The following is a 19907-nucleotide window of genomic DNA, read 5'->3' as shown; positions in this document are numbered from 1 at the left end:
GTGCCTATACCAGTAAAGACATCAATTGGCTGAAACACTAAGGTAACTTGAGGCTCATCCTCCACAAAGACACAAACCTAACATTTAAAACACCACCCCTCTATAGCCTCATCACTTTCATTTTTCAAGTGCTTGAGTGCTCTTCTGCTCATTTGACCAAACATAGCTCCTCGTCCTACTGTAACATGTAGACTGTCTGCCTTTACATTTGTCTCTATCTCATGCACCCAAGACACCTACCTGAACAGAGCCAGGTCTCCGGCAACTGATAAAGGTCCTGAAAGAGATCTGGAACAAAATAGAAACATGTGGTACATTTGACTTTGGACCTCATTGTTGAAGCTCTGAGAGAGCATCTTCTGTGATACTTGATCAGAAACTCAGGCTGCTAAGAGAAAGAAATCAAAGCATCTAAGTATACTGCACGTCAACTTGTAAATTGAACTTCCTCTGGTCCATCCTAATTCCAAGCTTACCCTCTGTGCCAAATGGCAGGTTAGATTGAATGTGTTTTTGCTTTCTGTCATTGACTGGTTTCTCACCAGAAGTCTTCCCCTGTGGATTCAAAGAAGTGGGGGGTGGGGCATAGGGATACAGAAGAAAAAACGATGTTGGCTACAACTGCTGGAAGTGAACAGGCAGAAATTACTCTAAGCCTATGTTACATTTCCGGAGGGGGAAAAAAACAGGACAAGAGCTTGGACCATATAGTCAACAGGCCCAAAACTATTGAGGTAATTTGGCTATCATGTTTCACAGTAGGTTATAGAATTGGAAAAGAAATCAATAGGCCTAATCATCCACATTCCCCCTATGAATCTACCCACTTGGTCACATACAATTTCATCATACTCATTATAATACAATCAATGATATTGTCAACATTGTTGCTTGTCAATTTCATCTGACTCACATGTGGTTTATTGAGAGGTACTTTTTGGTCGTAAAATCCATCCATGTTCTTTGTCCCATCTAACTGTTTAGCCTCTTCATCAGCGATGTTGTCCCATCCACCTTTAAACCGATCAGAAGCTGTATTCGCCATGAGGAATAAAAACGTGGATTAACTATTGCAAATGAATTACTATTAGCCTTCGTTTATGCTGTATTTGGGTAAGCTATTAATGCCTATTAAACCCCGATGGAGCACGTTAAAAGGCGCAACAAGCCCGCGTCAGCCGCCCGAGAGAAAAAGGGGTTGATGTGTCCCTGGTTTACAACGAGATTATATTAGGGTACTGTTTACCCTGAAACAGTTCTGAACACCACAGTCAGCTTTTGAAGTAATTTAGGTTTATGGGGGACGCGACCCTTAACTGTTAATTGAATGCATCATAGCGAATTAAACCTGTAAATAGGCTAAATCGTGTATAGTGCAAGTGAAAGTGTTAACTTACCAAGGCTATATTTTCAAGTGAGCTCCACCTGAGTTACTTCAAACATGATAACCTGTGCATAGATTACGTGCTCGCTTAATGCTTCATCCTCTGTTCATGCTGCACTGTATTCACTGGAGTATGTTATTCCATCCATCCAAACAGCCGGAATCGTCTCCGATTGGTTGGCTTATATTTGTTGAGTCTCATTTGACTGTCAGTCAGGCTTGTGCGTGATTCCCAAAGGTACATACACTGGCTACGTTCTAAGGGGCTACAAATCACTTTATTTGTCCTTTGTTTTCCCAAGGTAAGACAATGTAAATGTAGCACTACCTAAAGTGACACATTCCCATGCTTAATTATGTTTGAATAATAATCCTTGTTTAAGCACGTTTAACACCTAATAACAACGTAGGGTCTATTTGTGGATGATTGCGAGGGTGTTTTTGGGGAAAAAATAACATCCACTGGTGCAGTTTTGAGTAACACAGAAATATGCATTTACAACTGAATAGCATACTGTAGCATAGCCTGTGGGGGCAAATTCGCTAAGCCAATAGCGAGGCAAAAAAATCATTAACCCTCTATGAAGGGTGCAATTACCTATTTTCTGAGGGGTATGCAACAACAATATTGCCAATATTGTTTGTGCCACATTGACAACACAAAGTTATTACAAGTAGCCTTCATTGTTAGGATATGGAAACATGTAATGGATAGGCTTTCAATCGGCATATGCTTCATGGAAATGCTTAGCTTAAGGGAAATTAATTATTGAAGACTTACCAACTCAATTCTTGGTGGCAAAGTAATAATCTTTATATTTTTGGCCATGTTAAAATCAGTGAGTAGGCTACAGCTGTGGTAGAAATGTTGGAGCACTAAAAACATCTTATGCAATATAAGTGATTACTAATAAGTTTATATGTATTAGAAGTGAATACCTATCTACATTTATTATAGAGGTGACTAACATTACATTTCCATATATTATGTGTATGCTTTTCTGTACTTCTGTATTCTGCCTGAGGCAGTAATATTAGGAATATCCTGTGAGGGAGTACTATGACAAGAAAATGCTGAAGAATGTATATGTATTGTATTGACCTATTATCTTACTTCCTTGGAGTAGCCACATGACTTAGTGTGAGGATCACATGCTATGTCCAAGAAGTCCATATATTGTTGTTGTATTTCTGCATGTTAAAGAGCCCTCTCACCAACCTGAGCTTATAAATGGTGAGGCAGTGGGAACTTGATAACTCTGCCACATCTTCTTGTTTTCCCAATCTTTGTTGAATTCATAATAAGTGGGCTTGATCAAGCCCACAGCATCGCAAACCGGTGTATGTTGCTTGTAGATTTGGGGTGACTGCCCCTTGTCGTTCTTTTGATATTCCTGTTTTTCGTCGCTTTTTCCCACATTTAAATAAATGGCGGAATGTTGGCCTATTATGACATCACCGCTCTAGCTCCCAAAGTCTTTATAGAGTACTGAAGCCATGACGTAGCGTTGCCAAGGGAGCAATTTCACTGGATCTAAACCAAAGATTCTAGAGCGCTACGCGCAAGATGGATTACTGGCTGGAAAATACATTGGATATGTTGAAGTACGTTCTATGACTCCATGGGCGCCATTTTAATAAACTCAGGTGGCGTCACAGACGCTGGCCACCGTGGGAAACATGTGGCGTTATCCTGACATCAGCATGTTTACTAACTTTTTATCGTTCAGAGATATTATACGCAATTAAATTAGGAAAAAACAAATTATATATTATACATATTTGTTATACATCATTTATCTACAGGAATAGTTCTCTAATAATTTTCGGTAACTTTATACTGAAGGTAAGTTGAGCTACATTCACTGCACTAAGCTCCCGTAGCCTAGGGCTAACATAGGATTTTGACGACTGATTATAGACTAAATTTGTCATTCAACATAAATGTGCTTTCTTGGATAGCATAAGCAGTAATACAGAATCGTATTTGGACCATTTTAATATCTGGTCAAATAAATAAATTAACAGTGTTAAGTGTTGGTTATAGTATTTGTCCAAGCGATAACGTTAACGTTAGTACAAACTCCAGAAACGTCTTGTTTATTGGCAGGAGCGGTTACGATTTTAGACCTATATTAATCTATCCTCGATGCCGTCTTTTTTTATTTGTTATCAACGGAAGCACCGTCTCAGCTGAGGTGCTTTCCAGAGATAGCCCAGCAATTTCGAGTGAGAGGCTTAAAGTTAAAGTTGTCAGGCGGAATTCAAGCTTGGGTAAGGTAATTTAATAAAATCACTCTAGAGGCATACATGATAAATGTGCTTTCTCGGAGACTGTAAGCAGTAATACAGAATCGTATTTGACCATTTTAATATCTGGTCAAGTAAATAAACAAATAGTGTTAAATTGCTAGTATTTGTCAAACGATGGCGCTTTAGATCGCAGCACGGGGGGTAGCGTTAGCTAACGTTACTTCCCATGGGGTGTAACGTTAGATGCACAAACTCCAGAAACGTCCTGTTTATTGGCAAGAACAGTTATGGTTTTAGACCTATAATAGTCTATCCTCGATGCCCTCTTTTTTATTTGTTATCAACGGAAGCCCCGTCTCAGCTGAGGTGTTTTCTAGAGATAGCCCAGCAATCCCAGCTAACACACAACTAAACAGCCACGTTGCCTATAAGTTGCCAGTTGGTCACGGCCAACTAACCTTCTGGCAACTTTCCTGCAACGTGGCCACAACGTTGCCACTATGAAGTGGCCATTTGGTGACTTGAGCAACGTTGCCACAACGTGGCGCTAAGGTCATTTGGTAATGTTGCCGTTTGGTGGTGTAAATAACATGGCCCTATGGTCATTTGGTAACCTTGCCATTTGGTGACTTAAGCAATGTGGCCCTATGGTAATTTGGTAACGTTGCCATTTGGTGGTGTAAATAACGTGGCCGCAACGTGGCGCTTTGGTCATTTGGTAACGTTGCCATTTGGTGACTTGAGGAACGTGGCCATAACGTGGCCCTACGGTCATTTGGTAACGTTGCCATTTGGTGGTCTAAATAACGTGGCCGCAACATTAATTAATTAAGATTAATGTTGACCATCCAGAACTACAATTTTCTCATTGTAGATGAGACTCTGACCCAGTTGACAAATAGCAATCAAATATATTCAGATACTGAATTGATGAATCATTTATTTTAAATGCATGTAGGGAACACATTAATAAATCACACTGACAATTCTTTCTATTAACATTTGAAGTAAAATTCATATGTTTCATGAATTCAAGTGATGTGTACAAACAAACCACATTGCAGGGTAGGCATTGGTCAACCAGGAGAGAGCATAAAGACCTTGGAGAGGCTGAGGTGGAGAGTAGCTAAACCACTGACTGCTAATCAGAATCCAATCCAAACTATGCTTTATAGTCAAAATTTAAGTTATAAGAAAATAACAGCAGTGCACATGACCCACAGGATAAGACTGATAACTGACAATCAACCTGAGTTTAATTTTAGTATTCAGTTACCAAGGCTGAAAAGAGGTTAAGCAATTTGAAATTGTGTGAGTAGGAGTGTTGGGTAATGATATAATCACAGGTGTTTTGTTTGGCTGTAACCTGGAGGTTCTGAGGCCGAGTGGCGAAGGTAACAACCCCGCGATCACAAATGCTGTGTTGATTCAATACATTAATTCTGCCGCCGACTAATTAACCTTAAAACACCAGATTATTCTATTGACCTGGGATATTCCCACTTTTGGGAAAGCTGTCTCCTGTCCAATAAGAAAACAAATAATTCCATAGAACCCAAATGTTGTATGAAATCATAGCATGAGAAAATAATTCTACATTACAACACCAGCTTAATTATAATTCAATTATTATTGTATTCACCAAATGATTCAATCAGCAAGTAGGTTAAGTGGTGCCAATCCAACATCAGTTCATATGTCAATTAAGTGTTGCAAGTTTTCTATCAAGCTGAAGTTGTCCTTAAGCCATAGAGATGCTGGTTCTGCTGTCGCAACTGAGTCAGGGTTATCAATGTTGCCTCTGGTTGTCTCCAAAATGGTGGATCGATCCCTCTTCAGTTCGGTCCCTGGAAAAGAAAAAAAGGTAAGAATGTCTTAATACTTTCTGTTCACACACTCACAGTTTAATAAAATATCAAGCGAAATAAAAAAGTGTGCAAAGACAGCTATACAAGAACAATTGTGTCTAGCTAGCTGAGTTTGACTGATCCAAAGTCCTTTTAGGCAAGTCCCTCCACTCGGCATTCATATTGCAACACTTTTTGGGTACTCATCGGGCATCCTATTCGGCAGAAATGTGCGTGCACAAGGCTTCACGACACCAGTGTGCTCCAGTGGCGAGTTCACAACACATGATTGGCACGATGTCTGCACAACACAGCACATAATTGGCTCAATGTATACACATGTCAACATTTTGGCGAGGAAGGGGTGGGATATGTGTAGACAACAGCCATATTGGCATTACAAACTAACCCCATGCATTTCTATGGAGGATTTTTTGAGTGCTGTCTCCTCATTAGAAAGTCTCTGACTGATCTTGTTTTTATGCCTGTAACTCTACTCTACACCAGATGTGAGGAGTACCACCATGCTGCCCTCTGCAGCCTGTGCATTGGCAATGAGGAGACCAAACATTGTTAATTCGAGCTTGCCTTTTAGATGTAACATTAGGTTAAGAGTCAATTGTCTATGCTTACCTAAATCTTATTTTGCTTTGACATTTTTATGTGCACGCACAAAGTCGATGGAGAGGGGTGAAGGTGTAACCCACCTAAGCACTGGTTACTAAATCCAAAATTAGTTGCCAATGTTAAATAAATAGGTACATACATTTAATAAATAACAAAATAATTAAAAATCCAGAAGAAGAACATACGATTTTCTAGCCAACGGGAAATGCTTTTATTTTGACAAGCGTGTTGCTTGGATACCAGAATTCATTTATTTTACGTTCAATGGACTCAATAACGTTACACTTGAATGAATAGACTTTGAATCAAAACCTTTTACCAAAGATTCTAGAGCGGAGCAAGATAGATCAGTTACGTCATAGGCATGAAGTACGTTCTGAGCCTGACAGGGCGCCATTTTAATTAGCTCAGCGCAAAATTTCATATACAGTTCCAATTCTATGAGCCCACCTGAACAGCTGTTTTTAACGTTACCAGCTGTTTTTTTTTTCTTTCTCGGTAATGAACTGCAAGAACTGACAGTGTGAAAGGCCCGATTGATTTTTTTCCAAGGTTACACTGAATAAGGAGAGGTAAATAGGCCTATTATTTAGACAGAAGTAGCTATTGCACTGGTAAATAGATCACATAAGTTCCCATTGAGAGACTGTATAGCCTACTGATAAGCTAGCTAGCAGGCAAAATTTTTCTTTTTTCTACCTGTAGGCTATAACTTAACCCTTTGTTCACGGCCTGCTTAAACACAGCGCATAAGATAGGCTATATCAATCACTAATAAGGTCGAGATTTCACTCAAGGGTCTGATGTTCATAACTTAAATAAATGCAAATGGCCTAGGCTAAACACAACTGTGCTTGACACTAGGCTATTGTATCGTTTCCATGCAGTAAAAAACTCCCAAATTGTCCTGCTTGCCTATGTCAAATGCATATGACCACAGAAGTTCGTTTTCAAAAATCATTAGCCTATTTACAGGCTGCAGCCAACTTAAAACACGTCCAGATGAATCTAAGTTGGACTTAATTTGTGCAATTATATGTTAATAAAACAATTTGCTTGAGTTATAAAATAGCTGTAGTCCTATTATTTAGGCCTACTCATCTAGGCCTACTGTAAATCCTCAAATTATGGCAGGGGTCTTTTCTTTACTTATAGGCTGCGTAAGCACATCCCTTTATTTAATTAAGCATTATTTACTTTTTATTATAGGCTGCACAATTGTGCATCTTAAGCCTCTCGCAAGCTCAAAAGAGGGCAGCACGCGACTGATCTTGAGAGCGACGTGAGACCCGTTGTGTAAATATTAACTTTCAGTGTTTTACGATGTCTTTGTAAATTAGGCCTATGTTTAATTAAAAAGTGTTTCTTGCGTGCGTTCATTCTCTCATTCCCTCTCCAAAATGTTCCTGTTGTAGGCTGATCAAGTGCATGAACCCAGCATTGGTGTGCGCATCACATGAATCACAATTGAGACAATAGATTGACCATCTTGTACAACTGCAAAGTCTCATCATAGGCATGTTACATTCATGACATGAGAAATGGAAATTATAGAACGAAAATGACAAATTAGGCAGTTGGCTAAACGTTTTAAACTTGAACCCAGCATCGGTTCGTCGCATAAATCAAAACACAAATTGAAGCAACACTGACCATTGGACAATCCTACCACAAAACCTTTCCATAGGCATTCAACGTTTATGACATAAGAAGTGGATTATGAACGCATTTCATCACACCTGACAATTAAATGGAGCTGTGGCTTTTCGCGATTTGACTGATTCTTGAGGTTTCAGCGCAGTGTTGACTTGCGCGTCTTTTTAAGATGGTGAGCGTAAACGAAGGAAAGCCCTCTAATCGGACGGACAAGACTGACAAGTAAACCGTGCCGTCCGTGGCTACGCGTAGGCCTATGTCAAATAGATGCTTTCTCTTCGATCTCCACAAATTAAGCTACAGTTAATTCCTTAGCCGTTTGAATAAATTTGCGTTTGCGTTTAACAACGCGACAGACAATGTTGTGTTAAATAGGGTAATACTAACTTTGTTCAAAATTGATACATTCAAGTTGACTTTGCAAAGTTGTGTAGGCTACCGCGCCAGTTGAAATCTGCATGACCAGTTATTGCACAAGCCACCTTTTTGATTTGCTTAGGGGAGATGCAGGCTGAACCCGTTTGAGGGAGAGAGGCGCAGGGAGAAAATTCGTGCTGTAGCCTACACGCACATCTCTATGAAATAATGTAGCCTGTCAAGGCTAATCCATATTTTAAATAAGCAATCATGGAGACAAAAATAGGCTATATGAATAGGCCTAGGCCTAATGCAGGAATGGACGTTACAGTTATTCAGTAACTGTAACGAATTAATGAAATTTAAATGTAGGCTACCTTTAGACTAGCCTACTTCGTTTCCCAATAAAGTAACGAAATTACATTAACGACGCACAACATAGGCCTATTGAACTTAGTTTTGGTAGATGATGGACAGATGTCAGTGCCCTAGCCTAATTTAGGCTACCCTCGGAAATAATTCGACATTGCCTTTATACAATATATTTAACTGGTCTAGACATGGTGTGGTCTATTGGGTTTCTCGTAATTTCAACATACAGCTTTAAAGAACAAATATTGATAACATTTTAGGATCAGCGCCATAGGATTCCCACGGTAGCCAGCGTCTGTGATGACACCTGAGCTTATTAAAATGGCGACCATAGTCATAGAACGTACTTCAACATATCCAACATATTTTCTAGCCAGTAATCCATCTTGCGCGTAGCGCTCTAGAATCTTTGCTTTACTCCTTGTCACCATCGTGAATCATTTTTAATACCTCTTAAGTAGTTTTACTATTTCTACTTTGTCCTTAATCTTTCCTCATTTTTTTCACGTCTTTATCCACTTCTTTTGAACGCCGGTGAGTAATTTATCTGCTAGCAAAGATTGTTAAGGCTAGCGAGTGATTAGCATCGCGTAGCAGCAATTGCATTAGAATGGGGCTAGCATGTAGCATGCAAGGATAACTTTGAGCTAATTGAATGATAAAAAAACAATCGGAGATTTATGTTTACTGTACTGCTTTGTTACTGTACTGTAATGTTAGTGTTTTAATATTAATATGATATGTGAATGTTATTGAATATGACAAGTGTAATTAGTAGATGGTGTGCTATGATTTTATATGAGATATATGCAGTAGAAGCAGCGGACTCCCCAGAGAAGACGTTAGTTTGGCATGTTCTAAGACACAAGCTAGTAGCCTGTGTGTGTGAGATGAAAGTGGAACCCTTTCTCTCATGGTTGGTTACAGAAAACGTTGGCTATGTTGTGCCTCTCTTAATTGAAATGTTGTTTTCTGTAGCTCACACTACTAAATTTGGAGGCAGCAATCTGAAGGGGAAGAAGAAGCTGCCACTGCTCGGAACACATGCAGCACAATAAAACGTAAGTAAAACTTCGGGACAGTCTGCACAAATTCAAAAAAAGTGCAGCTCTTACCTGAAAGCTAAAGGTTGTCTTCTTTGCTTGCAGGCCGGGCAGCAGCAGTAGGAGGAGGGGGAGGATAGCAGCAGCACGTCAAGTCATCGGCAGGAACTCTCAAATTAAATTAATTTAAATAAATGGTGTAATCAAATGTAAAATGTCGCTCTGTTCTTCTTAAACCAAGTGAGTGGGCAAATGAGGACTGCATCTGCAGATTCGCCCAGAGCTGTTTGTTTAACATCCTGACAACATTCTGGCGACCTCCAATGTTGCTAAAACGTTGTGGTTACGTGGCCATTAAGTTGCAGGAAGGTTGCCTGCATGTCGCCGATATGTCGCGGTAATGTTGTTAAATAACGTGGCGGCAACATCACGGCGTCTTTCACTTTTCCGGTTACGCCAAGTTGGAAATGAACGTGGCGGCAACGTAAACATTGGTTGGAAAATCACGTTGCGGCCACGTGATGGTCACATTAGTGTGTTTGCTGGGATTTCGAGTGAGAGGCTTAACGTTAAAGTTGTCAGGCGGAATTCAAGCTTGGGTAAGGTCATTTAATAAAATCACTCTATAGAGGCATACATGATAAATGTGCTTTCTCAGAGACTGTAAGCAGTAATACAGAATCGCATTTGACCATTTTAATATCTGGTCAAGTAAATAAATACAGAATACAAAAAACAGTGTTAAATTGCTAGTATTTGTCAAACGATGGCGCTTTAGACCGCAGCACGGGGGGTAGCGTTAGCTAACGTTACTTCCCATGGGGTGTAACGTTAGATGCACAAACTCCAGAAACGTCCTGTTTATTGGCAAGAACGGTTATGGTTTTAGACCTATAATAGTCTATCCTCGATGCCCTCTTTTTTATTTGTTATCAACGGAAGCCCCGTCTCAGCTGAGGTGTTTTCTAGAGATAGCCCAGCAATTTCGAAGGAGAGTTTTGGCTTATAAAGCTTAAAGATGAACTGAACTGGAATTTGAAGTAAAGGTGATATAACAGATGCATTTTATTTCTTCTCATTGGTACAATTAATAAAATGGATGAATTAGTTAAAAGGGATAAAATGGTATGGTGAAAGTGTTATTATTGCTACATGGGCGCCGCCATGTTGGATTTCAACAATCGGTTACGTCACTGGCATGGTAAGCTACTCTGTGGCTAACTAACACCAGCAGTGTAGCCAGTGGTCTGAGGCAAGCTGACATGGCTGAGGAAACAGAAACCTACAGGTCTAGGGGGGGTTCATACTGTATTGCCCCTGGCTGCAGTAATGAAATGTATAGGGCTAGGGCAGCTGGGGTTAAGACACATTTTCACAGGCTACCTTTGAAGAGAAAAACAGTCTTAAACTCATGGCTAGCTGCCTTAAAGCTGGCTAGCCCTCCGACAGCTCCTGGATTTAGAGTCTGTAGCGACCATTTTTTAACAACAGACTATGTAGAGAGCTATAATTTCAATACAACAGGGTCACTGGTGAGGATCAAGTCCGACAGACTGAAACCTGAGGCCATTCCATCAGTTTTTAATTTTTCAGACTACAGTACAGGGCTGACCGACAGACCAACAGAAAGTATCGTTAACACCACCGATGCTATCTGTCGGAGAGACAGGGCGCTGAAACGCTCACGTCAGGCAGAGGAGAGAGAGGTATGTTTAACTGTTATCCAGCAGGTCTACTAGGCAAAGGGCTGGATGTAATGAAGTTGTCAAATACACAAAACACATACATATTCACATACACACATAAATAAAGCCTTACTAGGATTTATAGCGTTCAACAAAACTGACACACTGGGCATGGAGTCACAAAACGAAGCTAGATACCATACGATCAAACCTAGGGAGACGGCTAACTTAGCCTCTAAACACGCTGAACGCATTATGTCAAACTCCACAAGCTAGCATTCCGACCATAGACTGTATAAACCATGACTCCGATGATATCACAGATCGATAATAATGCAGTTACTAGCTGCTAACTAAACCACAGCGGGTCTGTAAACAGAATTCAATGTCCCTTTCTACTTACCCTGAAGCTAGCTGATGTTCACCGTCTTGTTGATGCAGAGTTCAACTCGCAGAAATAGCTGCTAGTTCCATAGTAAGAGGTATCCGAGCAATATACTTATCCGTGCAATATCCACCAACATCCACAACGAAAAATCTGCCGAACTCAGCGCTAGCCTCAAGTAAACGGCACAACTCGTGACTCCTTCGTGCATCTGTGTTCAACCTGGGGTAACTCATAAGCGCAGATAGCTTAACAAGCGATCCCATTGGCTGAATTCTCCAATCACGTTTTCCATTTATCTGCCTCGTTTTTTTCTGAAACGCACAGGACCTCAACCATGTTTTGTCTATTTTCTCTAAATGCACACTAAGTTTAATCAGTCTCTATTTTTTAAAATGCATATTGTGCTGGGATACAATAAATGAGAGTGCACAGTGCTTGGATACAATAATGTACATAGTAGGCTACAGTCCTCCAACCTCCCGCCATATTTCACTCTTATAACACCATAAACCACAATTGGGCCATTAATAATTTGTAATAAACCCAAACACAAATGTGAAAAATAATAATAATACATTAGGAAACATAACAAACCACAAGAAAAAAATTACTTCATCAGCACAATGTTTATTAGTTTATAGTGCACAGAATTATGTAACAGCCCTCCTCCTCTCTCTTCCCCTTTTCCTCAGTTCAAGCAGGCCTGCATGTCTACAGTGGGCAGTGAAACAACCGTAAATGACAGGGATGAGGAAGATCAGGACATACTCTGTGAACCCGTAGTCAGTGTATCTGTTGGTACCCAGACAGACCTAGTTGAGGAAAACATTCATGAGGGCAGGAGCATAGGTACACTAACTGATGACCTGGTCAACCTTTCAACATTAGTCAATGACCATCTTTACTGCCCTGCTGTGGAAAACTTTGGCCACCCTGATAACAAATCTGTCCCCAGAACCTCAACACCACAGCATACTCTGGAAGTGTCATTCGAGCAAAGCATCAGTGAAGAGGAAGATAATGAGGTGTCCTTAGAGGATTATGATGAGGACTTTGGTTGGACAAGCGATAGTGCCAGTTGCAGTGATGTAGAGGAGGAAGAGGAGGGAGAGGAGGAAGACACAAACTGCATTGATCAGAGAAAGAGCATAGTTGCTCATCAGCAGTTGTTAATGTTGTTTTCCATGTGTCATTGGGAGGGTTGTGGCAAATGCCTAGAGGAACCACCAGTGTTGTCCAACAGTGGTTTTGGGGTGACTGTAAAAACACACTGTGTTGATGGCCATAATTACATTTGGCATTCGCAAAATCAAGTCAGGGGAGTCATGGAGTGCAACATAACTGTTCCGGCTGCGGTGTTTGTGACAGGGAATGAATGCAGTCCTTTCCTGGAGGTATGCGAAACTATTGGCTTGGAGGCCATGTCAGAGAGGCAGTGGTATAATATCCAGAAAGCCTACGTCATACCGGAGGTTAACTATGCCTGGGCTATTCACAATGAGGGGGGTCATGAGTGCTGTGAGTGAGAAGCCGATCACTGTCTCTGGGGATGCACGGTATGACAGCCCTGGGTATAATGCAACCTTCGGCACCTACTCACTGCTTGACACAGAATCAAAAATGATCGTGGCTCAGGAAACTGTGCGGGTGACTGATGTGAAAAATAGCTACTGGCTCGAGGTAGAGGGTATGGAGAGATGCCTGGCCAAAGTTGCGGACCACGGAGTCTCCATCTCTGTGTTGGCCACCGACTGCCACCCATCTGTCCAAAAGGTACTAAGAGAGAAACACCAGGAAATCAAACATGAGTATGATCTATGGCACATTGTCAAGAATGTAAAAAAGAAAATTTTAAAATGCAAAAATCCTGACCTGAGTGAGTGGACCAGGATGATCACTAACCACTTGTGGTTTTCTGTCTCTTCCTGTGGGGGAGATAGAGTAAGACTCAGGGAAAGGTGGATATCTCTGCTACACCACATCACAAATGTTCATGAGTGGGTGAGCGGGGAGACAATAACGAAATGTGACCACCATCCCTACACCCCAGATGAGGAGAGCAGGCGCCCATGGCTCCGCCCTGACTCTGCAGCCTTTAGTAGCCTCCAAAAGGTTGTCCTGAACAGGCAGCTCCTCCAAAATCTTGACAGGGTGACCGAGGGCATCCACACAGGTGAATTAGAGAGTGTTCATGCTCTATACAATAAGTATGCTACGAAGAGAAAGGCCTTCAGCTATGAGAGCTTTGAAGCCCGTCTTCGCCTGGCTGCACTGGACAACAACTACAACATTGAGAGAGAGAGGGCCAAAACGAAGGCAGGTGGACAGAGATTCAGGCAACAATTTTCAAAGGCTGCCGGTCAGTATGTGGTGGCACCAATAAAAGAACAGAAAGCTTACAGTTTCCGAAAGGATATTGTCAATGGAGCCATCATAAGACGCAGGGAGTCTAGCACCATACAGGCTACCTTACAGGAACAGAAACAGGAAGCTCACCCTACCTTGGGCCAACACAGAGGACTTACCAAACCAGACAAAGAGCATTCTGTGGCAAAACACCTTAGCCGGTTCACCTAGTAGGAAAAATAAAACAGTAAAATCAAAATCTAATCAAAATCACATTTAACCTATACTGTATAATCCCTACAACATATATTTTTTGTATATATACTAATCTTATTCCTACATACAATATTTCTGTTCATCCATAATACACCTACTGCATAACATATTCCTTGAAGCAATATCAGTTCAAATTATTTTTTTCTATGCTTACCAAAGTTACCTTTCAATTATTTGATGTTATCCAATAAAATGGTGGCTACATGGCAACTTTTTAAACACCAAAACCCCCTTGTCTTACTGTGTCATTGCTGATATGGTATGCCTCCTCTTTCAATAACTGAATGTGTCTATCATCAAATAAAAGGGTGGCGTCTTCCAGTAAACTTACGTTACTCTTGGCATTATTGATTATGACTTCTGAACCAGCAGAAAGTAGATTAGGCTACCTTTGTGCAGAAAATAATGACACATCAAACAATCACATAATCATGAAATCTAAAAACATCAAATCGACCTTCTTCTGGGCATTACAGTATGGCCCTATCGCACACCATGCTAATCTGGTTAAATGTTAATACCAATGGTGGTACTTGGAAAACCAAATATTTTCTGAGGTATTCAGGATGAAAAGTTTGAGAACCATTAGCTGCTAGCTTCAAGAATGTAGGCTAGGACCTAGTCCTTTATGAAACGTATTGCTATATGATGACCAAATTGATAATCTGTACTTTATTTTCTCTGCCTTGTCCACAAAAAGTATTCTAATCGTGATTTCTAGTGTTTAATCCTAGATATGTCAAGGTATGTTAAGTAAGCTTATCGGAGCATGGTGACATTACAAGGCAGATGTGTTGAAAACGGCAATGATGACGCGTCTGACACATTGCTGTCAGAATTACATTTTATTTACAAGTCCAACGCATACTCGAATCCTTGATATTCGGCTGAGGGGAAAAGATCCCTAATATAGTTGACTGCACAGGACGGGATCGGAATCCTATTCCTCCTTCCCAAATGCCCCCTCGCCCAAAGAGTGAACTGCCGGTAAGCTGTCAACCTAAACAGTCTAAGAAAAAAAAGCATTTAACAGTTTAGCCTAGCTTAACCTAACCTAGCCTAGCCTAGCCCAGTCACCAATTCGTAAAATAATCGTACATACATACCTGCTACTTATGGGGCGCTCCAGCATCTCAGCTCGGACATCCCTCAGAGAAAGCATTGCCACCTCCAACACCTCTCTTTCACCGCACAGCATCCGAAATGATCTATGCATGGTGATGCATTGTACACCCATCAATAAATGGTCCAGGTTGACTTCTCTGCAACAGATGGATTCCAGAGTGGTGTCCATGCTCCGGCAGCGCCCACACACACACCAGTCACTGCGACCCAAACGACCCTCCTGCAGGCCTACTGAAGGTGAAACTGGAGCCTGAAACTGATTGTCACCCATCTGGTGATATTCAGACACCACAGGCCTGTCCCTCACAGGCTCAAATGCATATCCCATGCCATTAAAATTACTCATTTTCCTGAGTGTGTAATGTGCTGCAGCTGTTGTCTATGGACCTTCTCAGAGCCTACCATGCCAGTGACGTCATCGAAATTGACAGCGTTCTAATACTAACAAACGCATTTTTTTGTGTTGCTTAAAAAAGCTATGTATTGATTTTTTTTATTCAATTTTTTAGTGTAATTTATATGTAATTGTGATAACCAACACGTTATCAACGTTGATTATTTCAGTTCAGTTCATCTTTAAAGTTATCAGGAACTGACTCAAGCTCAGGCGCGTCGTTAGACCTGGGCATTCGGGGCTATAGCCCCGGATCTATGCGCCGTCAACAACAACAACAAAAACTCGAATCGTGAATTAAATAAATAGTCCCGTAGAAGAGACTTTTGTGTTTTGTGTCCATTGTGTGCATTAACAGCAGCGCAAGAAAATCTGACGTGATCAGGTTTAGAATGACGTGGGCAGGTTTAGAATCATTTGTTGCAAAATGTTACAATTTCAAGTACCTTCTCTACACTATTACGCATTGCTGTTTCGTGCTTCTACTAACTAGCCTTAGCGAAATAAGTGTACAGAAGGACAAATGGATATTAGAAGTTTCTTTAGAGAAAAAAAGGGCAGAGCAGGGACAAGAAGTGGAAACTCACAGTGTGTCATCCCCACACAGCAGTAGACTCCTAGGCGGATCCGCCTTCAAGACGCCAAACCCGCGTGACTGTCGCATTCGTTTTGGTGCCTCACAGAGGATCAGCTCCGCCTCCAGGCGGTCCCGTAAATTCTACTGTCAAACAGCGGATCCTGAGTGGACCCATGTCGGATCCGCGGGCGCGGACGCGCATTTACTGTAACGGTTGAACATGACTGTACACCAAGAGCCAAGAAGAGTCATACTAGTGGATATTTTCTTTGCTGGGACACGGTTGCGCTGAACCCTCTCGAGTAAGTGATATTTATTAATATATTGCGACATTCACAATAGCTAAACATTGGCCTTTGTGGTTTTATAATCATCATGTTTATTAATTGTAATGACGTTGTTTGATATTAGGACTAACGTTAACGTTAGTGCAACCAGAGACGTTTGTCATTTTGTGCAACAGTTTGTGCAAAGTTAACGTTATTGTTAGCTGTGATGCTCATAGGAGTCTGTAGCCTATCTGATTTAAAATGGGATAGCAATTTCGGCAGAATGTAATTTCGGCATATGTAATGGTAGTGTGATTTAAAAAACACACATTGTTATTTAACATTAGTCTGGTCTTGTCTGTTTTAATGTGTCGCTGTTGTCCATATAGTGCTACTATGCTAGCGGCATATAGCTGCTAGCTAGCATGCTGCTAGGCGCAATTGCATAAGTTATTGCTAATGTCTATTAGTGCTATACATATATTGAAATCACGTTTGCGATGCAAACCTTGATTAAGGTGATATTGGCACTGGTATTTCAGTCAATGAAGTCAGTGAAGCACTCTGCTATGATGGCTACCTACAACTTTAGCATGTTGACTCACTGATAATGGTTTAGCCCTAGCCTCTAGCTAGCTGTGCATTAACGTTTGCATTTTGCCAAGTTTGGTCTCATACGTAACTTTAGTGTCTATCTGCCATCTTTGTAATGAAAGCCTCGGCATTTTAATCACTGTTTAAGTCGGTTCAGACAACTATTGGCATCGGTTTGTGATTTATTATGCTAACGTAACTTAACTGTATGGAACTTGGTCCCCATCTTCTATTTTGTTTGTTCTGCAGCGTCAACTTTTATCGGCTGGATTCTAGCATCTAACGTTACGATTGCCTCTGTTGGGTTTGCTTGATCAAGTAAGATACTTTCTGGGTTGTTAAAATGTAATGTGAACACATTCCCGTAGCATTCCAAAATAGACCAGAGATGCTTGTACTATATGTATATTTGGACATTTTGGGATTGCAATAACCATAATGATATCGTTATGTAACAGCCATCGTTTCGGGGACTCTGATGACAGTGAAGAGCCAGAAAATGGTGACTTTGCATCGCTGAGGTACCTTCCAACTCGCCTGGTATATCAGTTGAAGCCTCAAGCCCAAGCCAATTGCACTGTCAAAGTAAGTAATAATCTCTTTACATTGAAATAACTAAATCATAATATTAATATTAGAGATATGGTTAACATTCTTAGTGCTAAATACATTCCCCTCTCTTTGTATCTATTCCTCCAGCTCCACCATCTCGCCGAGTGCCAGGCAGCTGAGTCACTACCCCTCAACCTGGAGAAAACTGTTAAGGTAAAGACTGATCTCTGAAATAATATTGAATACAGTGGCCCCATCTATATTAACACAGCAGTAGTCACTCCATTTCAGATCAACAGATTGCATCTGCATTACCATCTGAGATTTTCTGCATACTTTATCCATTACTTTCAAAATCTCAGCCAAATATTTTGTCAGTTAAAACATCTGCATTCATGCAATATTGCCTGAAAAGTTCATTCATTATTATCAGATTGTATTGAAACACATTGATTTCAATGTCAATCCATTCATGGAGTTGATATAGATAGTGCATACCAAAATATTGAAACATACAAATTCATGTCCAGCATGACCAGAGATTTGTTTTTGTTTGCCATTGTTTGGCCCTGTAGCTCTCAGCCTACCATGTTTAACAGATCACAACCATTTATCTCCCTTAGCACCTCACCATGGGGCAGGACCGCAACACTCTTCACCACCTCAACTCCCTGCACCTGCACCTGCATTTAACATACGGAGAGTTACTCAAGGTAGGGACTGATCTCTGAAATATTAGTGAATAGAAAGGCCCCATGTGTATTATCAGTCATGGTTAACAGATTTAATAAAAAAAAAAAAAATTAATACAATTTTACAATTTAATACTACCATTTAATAAAAAAATGTTCCCCCTCTCGCACACCGCCCACCTCACTATGGGCCAGGAACGGCAGTCCCTCCTCAACTCCCTCCACCCCCACACCAGCCCTCAACGTGCAGCGAACAGAGGAGCTTTGTAAGTCATGTTTCTTTTTAAATTTAATCTCCTTAATACCTATCTCATATATTGTATTGTGTAAGCATACTTGGCTTTGGATGCTACATACCATAAACATATCTGTCTGTTTGATTACAGGTGCTGTGAGGAAAAACATGGTGACACGGTCTGCCACGGACACTGAGGTCACCAAACACGCAATCGGGTGTTTCAACCGGCGGTGGATCGGGCAACGAGGAGATGTGTTCCGCCTCCATCCACACAAATGGAGTAATAGGAGAAATAAGCATTAAACAATCTTTTTATTGAACTTCTTGTCATTCACCAGTTATTCATTTTCTGATATTTTAGCTGTGCATAGCGCAGTATTTCATTGAAGTTGTAGCCTATTAGATAAAATATTTAATGTCTGCACTGACCTAGGCCTATAAAGCACTAAATTAGGTTTTGACCACAAAATGAATGTAAAGTAGCCTAGGCAATGTAGGCTACTTAACAAAAACAGAATAGCTTATAACCTGTAACTTTCCATAAATGTCCATTTTATATTTCCATTGAGTAGTGATCACGTTTGTACAGTAAATTGATGTCTTGACTTAAACCTTTTCTGTTAGGTTTATTGACAGTATTGTTAAGTTAAAAATACGAGGCAATGCAGATTAATCGTAGGCCTATATTGCTGTAGTAGCCTAGGCTAGGCCTAGTGATAGTTTTACTTTTATCCTATAGTTGCCTAGTTTTATCCTACAGCAAGAACAGAAGGAATTTTGAAAATGAGATAAACGGGTCCAAAACGGACCCGGGCCAGATGAGCCTTTGAGTCCGTTCCGGGTCCGCGGCGGATGTATGTATCGATTTGCGGATCCCAAACGGACCCGCCGCGGAGGTAAGGTTTTAATCGCGGATGCGGAGTGGATGCAGTGCGGAGCCACGGCGGGTCCGCGATCCGCCTTCGTAGCGGATCCGTTCCTGAGAGCATCTGGACTCCGATACGGGTCCGTTTCGCGGGTCCGTTCCGGAAGGCGTCATACCTCCGCGGCGGATCCGCCGCGGAGTCCTTTTGCTGTGTGGGTCATCTCCCGCAACCCAGGAGGACATTTCGATCAGCTCAGGTTCGTGAAACGCAGCCCTCAAAGACAACGTTGATCAATGCTGGTCTGATGTTACTAGCTAGCAGGCTACCACTGCACCTCACTAACTTGAAAGACACTTTGAATAACTA

General features: G+C 41.1%; 1 protein-coding gene and 2 long non-coding RNA genes across 7 annotated transcripts in view; 2 read left to right on the top strand and 1 right to left on the bottom strand.

Annotated features, from left to right (window-relative positions):
* Positions 1-2773, bottom strand: part of etv1 (ETS variant transcription factor 1) — a 29782-nt gene extending 27009 nt beyond the window's left edge. For 2 of the 4 annotated variants that reach the window (XM_042107521.1, XM_042107522.1), the window contains exons 1-5: positions 2604-2773; positions 1398-1650; positions 914-1032; positions 477-555; positions 241-288 (exon numbers count right to left, since the gene is read on the bottom strand). In XM_042107521.1, coding sequence (XP_041963455.1) covers positions 241-288; positions 477-555; positions 914-958 — 172 coding nt within the window. In that variant the 5' untranslated portion in view covers positions 959-1032; positions 1398-1650; positions 2604-2773. Of the gene's footprint in view, positions 1-240; positions 289-476; positions 556-913; positions 1033-1397; positions 1651-2603 lie in introns of those variants that run through there. The other 2 variants (XM_042107523.1, XM_042107524.1) reach the window with 2 other exon arrangements.
* A 5542-nt stretch (positions 2774-8315) lies between these two features.
* On the top strand, positions 8316-9735 carry LOC121720999. The gene is made up of 3 exons (XR_006034714.1): positions 8316-9030; positions 9475-9557; positions 9645-9735. It is a non-coding gene; the product is annotated as an uncharacterized LOC121720999 (long non-coding RNA).
* A 6622-nt stretch (positions 9736-16357) lies between these two features.
* Positions 16358-18995, top strand: LOC121720988. Of its 2 annotated transcripts, XR_006034702.1 has the most exons (5): positions 16358-16632; positions 17652-17778; positions 17893-17958; positions 18633-18703; positions 18824-18995. It is a non-coding gene; the product is annotated as an uncharacterized LOC121720988 (long non-coding RNA). The 2 variants fall into 2 exon arrangements; XR_006034703.1 differs by lacking the exons at positions 18633-18703; positions 18824-18995 and adding an exon at positions 18369-18423.
* Positions 18996-19907: the final 912 nt, after the last annotated feature.

Source organism: Alosa sapidissima, chromosome 10, assembly GCF_018492685.1.
Source record: "Alosa sapidissima isolate fAloSap1 chromosome 10, fAloSap1.pri, whole genome shotgun sequence".
Taxonomy (NCBI): Eukaryota; Metazoa; Chordata; class Actinopteri; order Clupeiformes; family Clupeidae; genus Alosa; species Alosa sapidissima.
The sequence above is the reverse complement of the archived record's forward strand: the minus strand, read 5'-3'. Positions and strand labels throughout refer to the sequence as shown.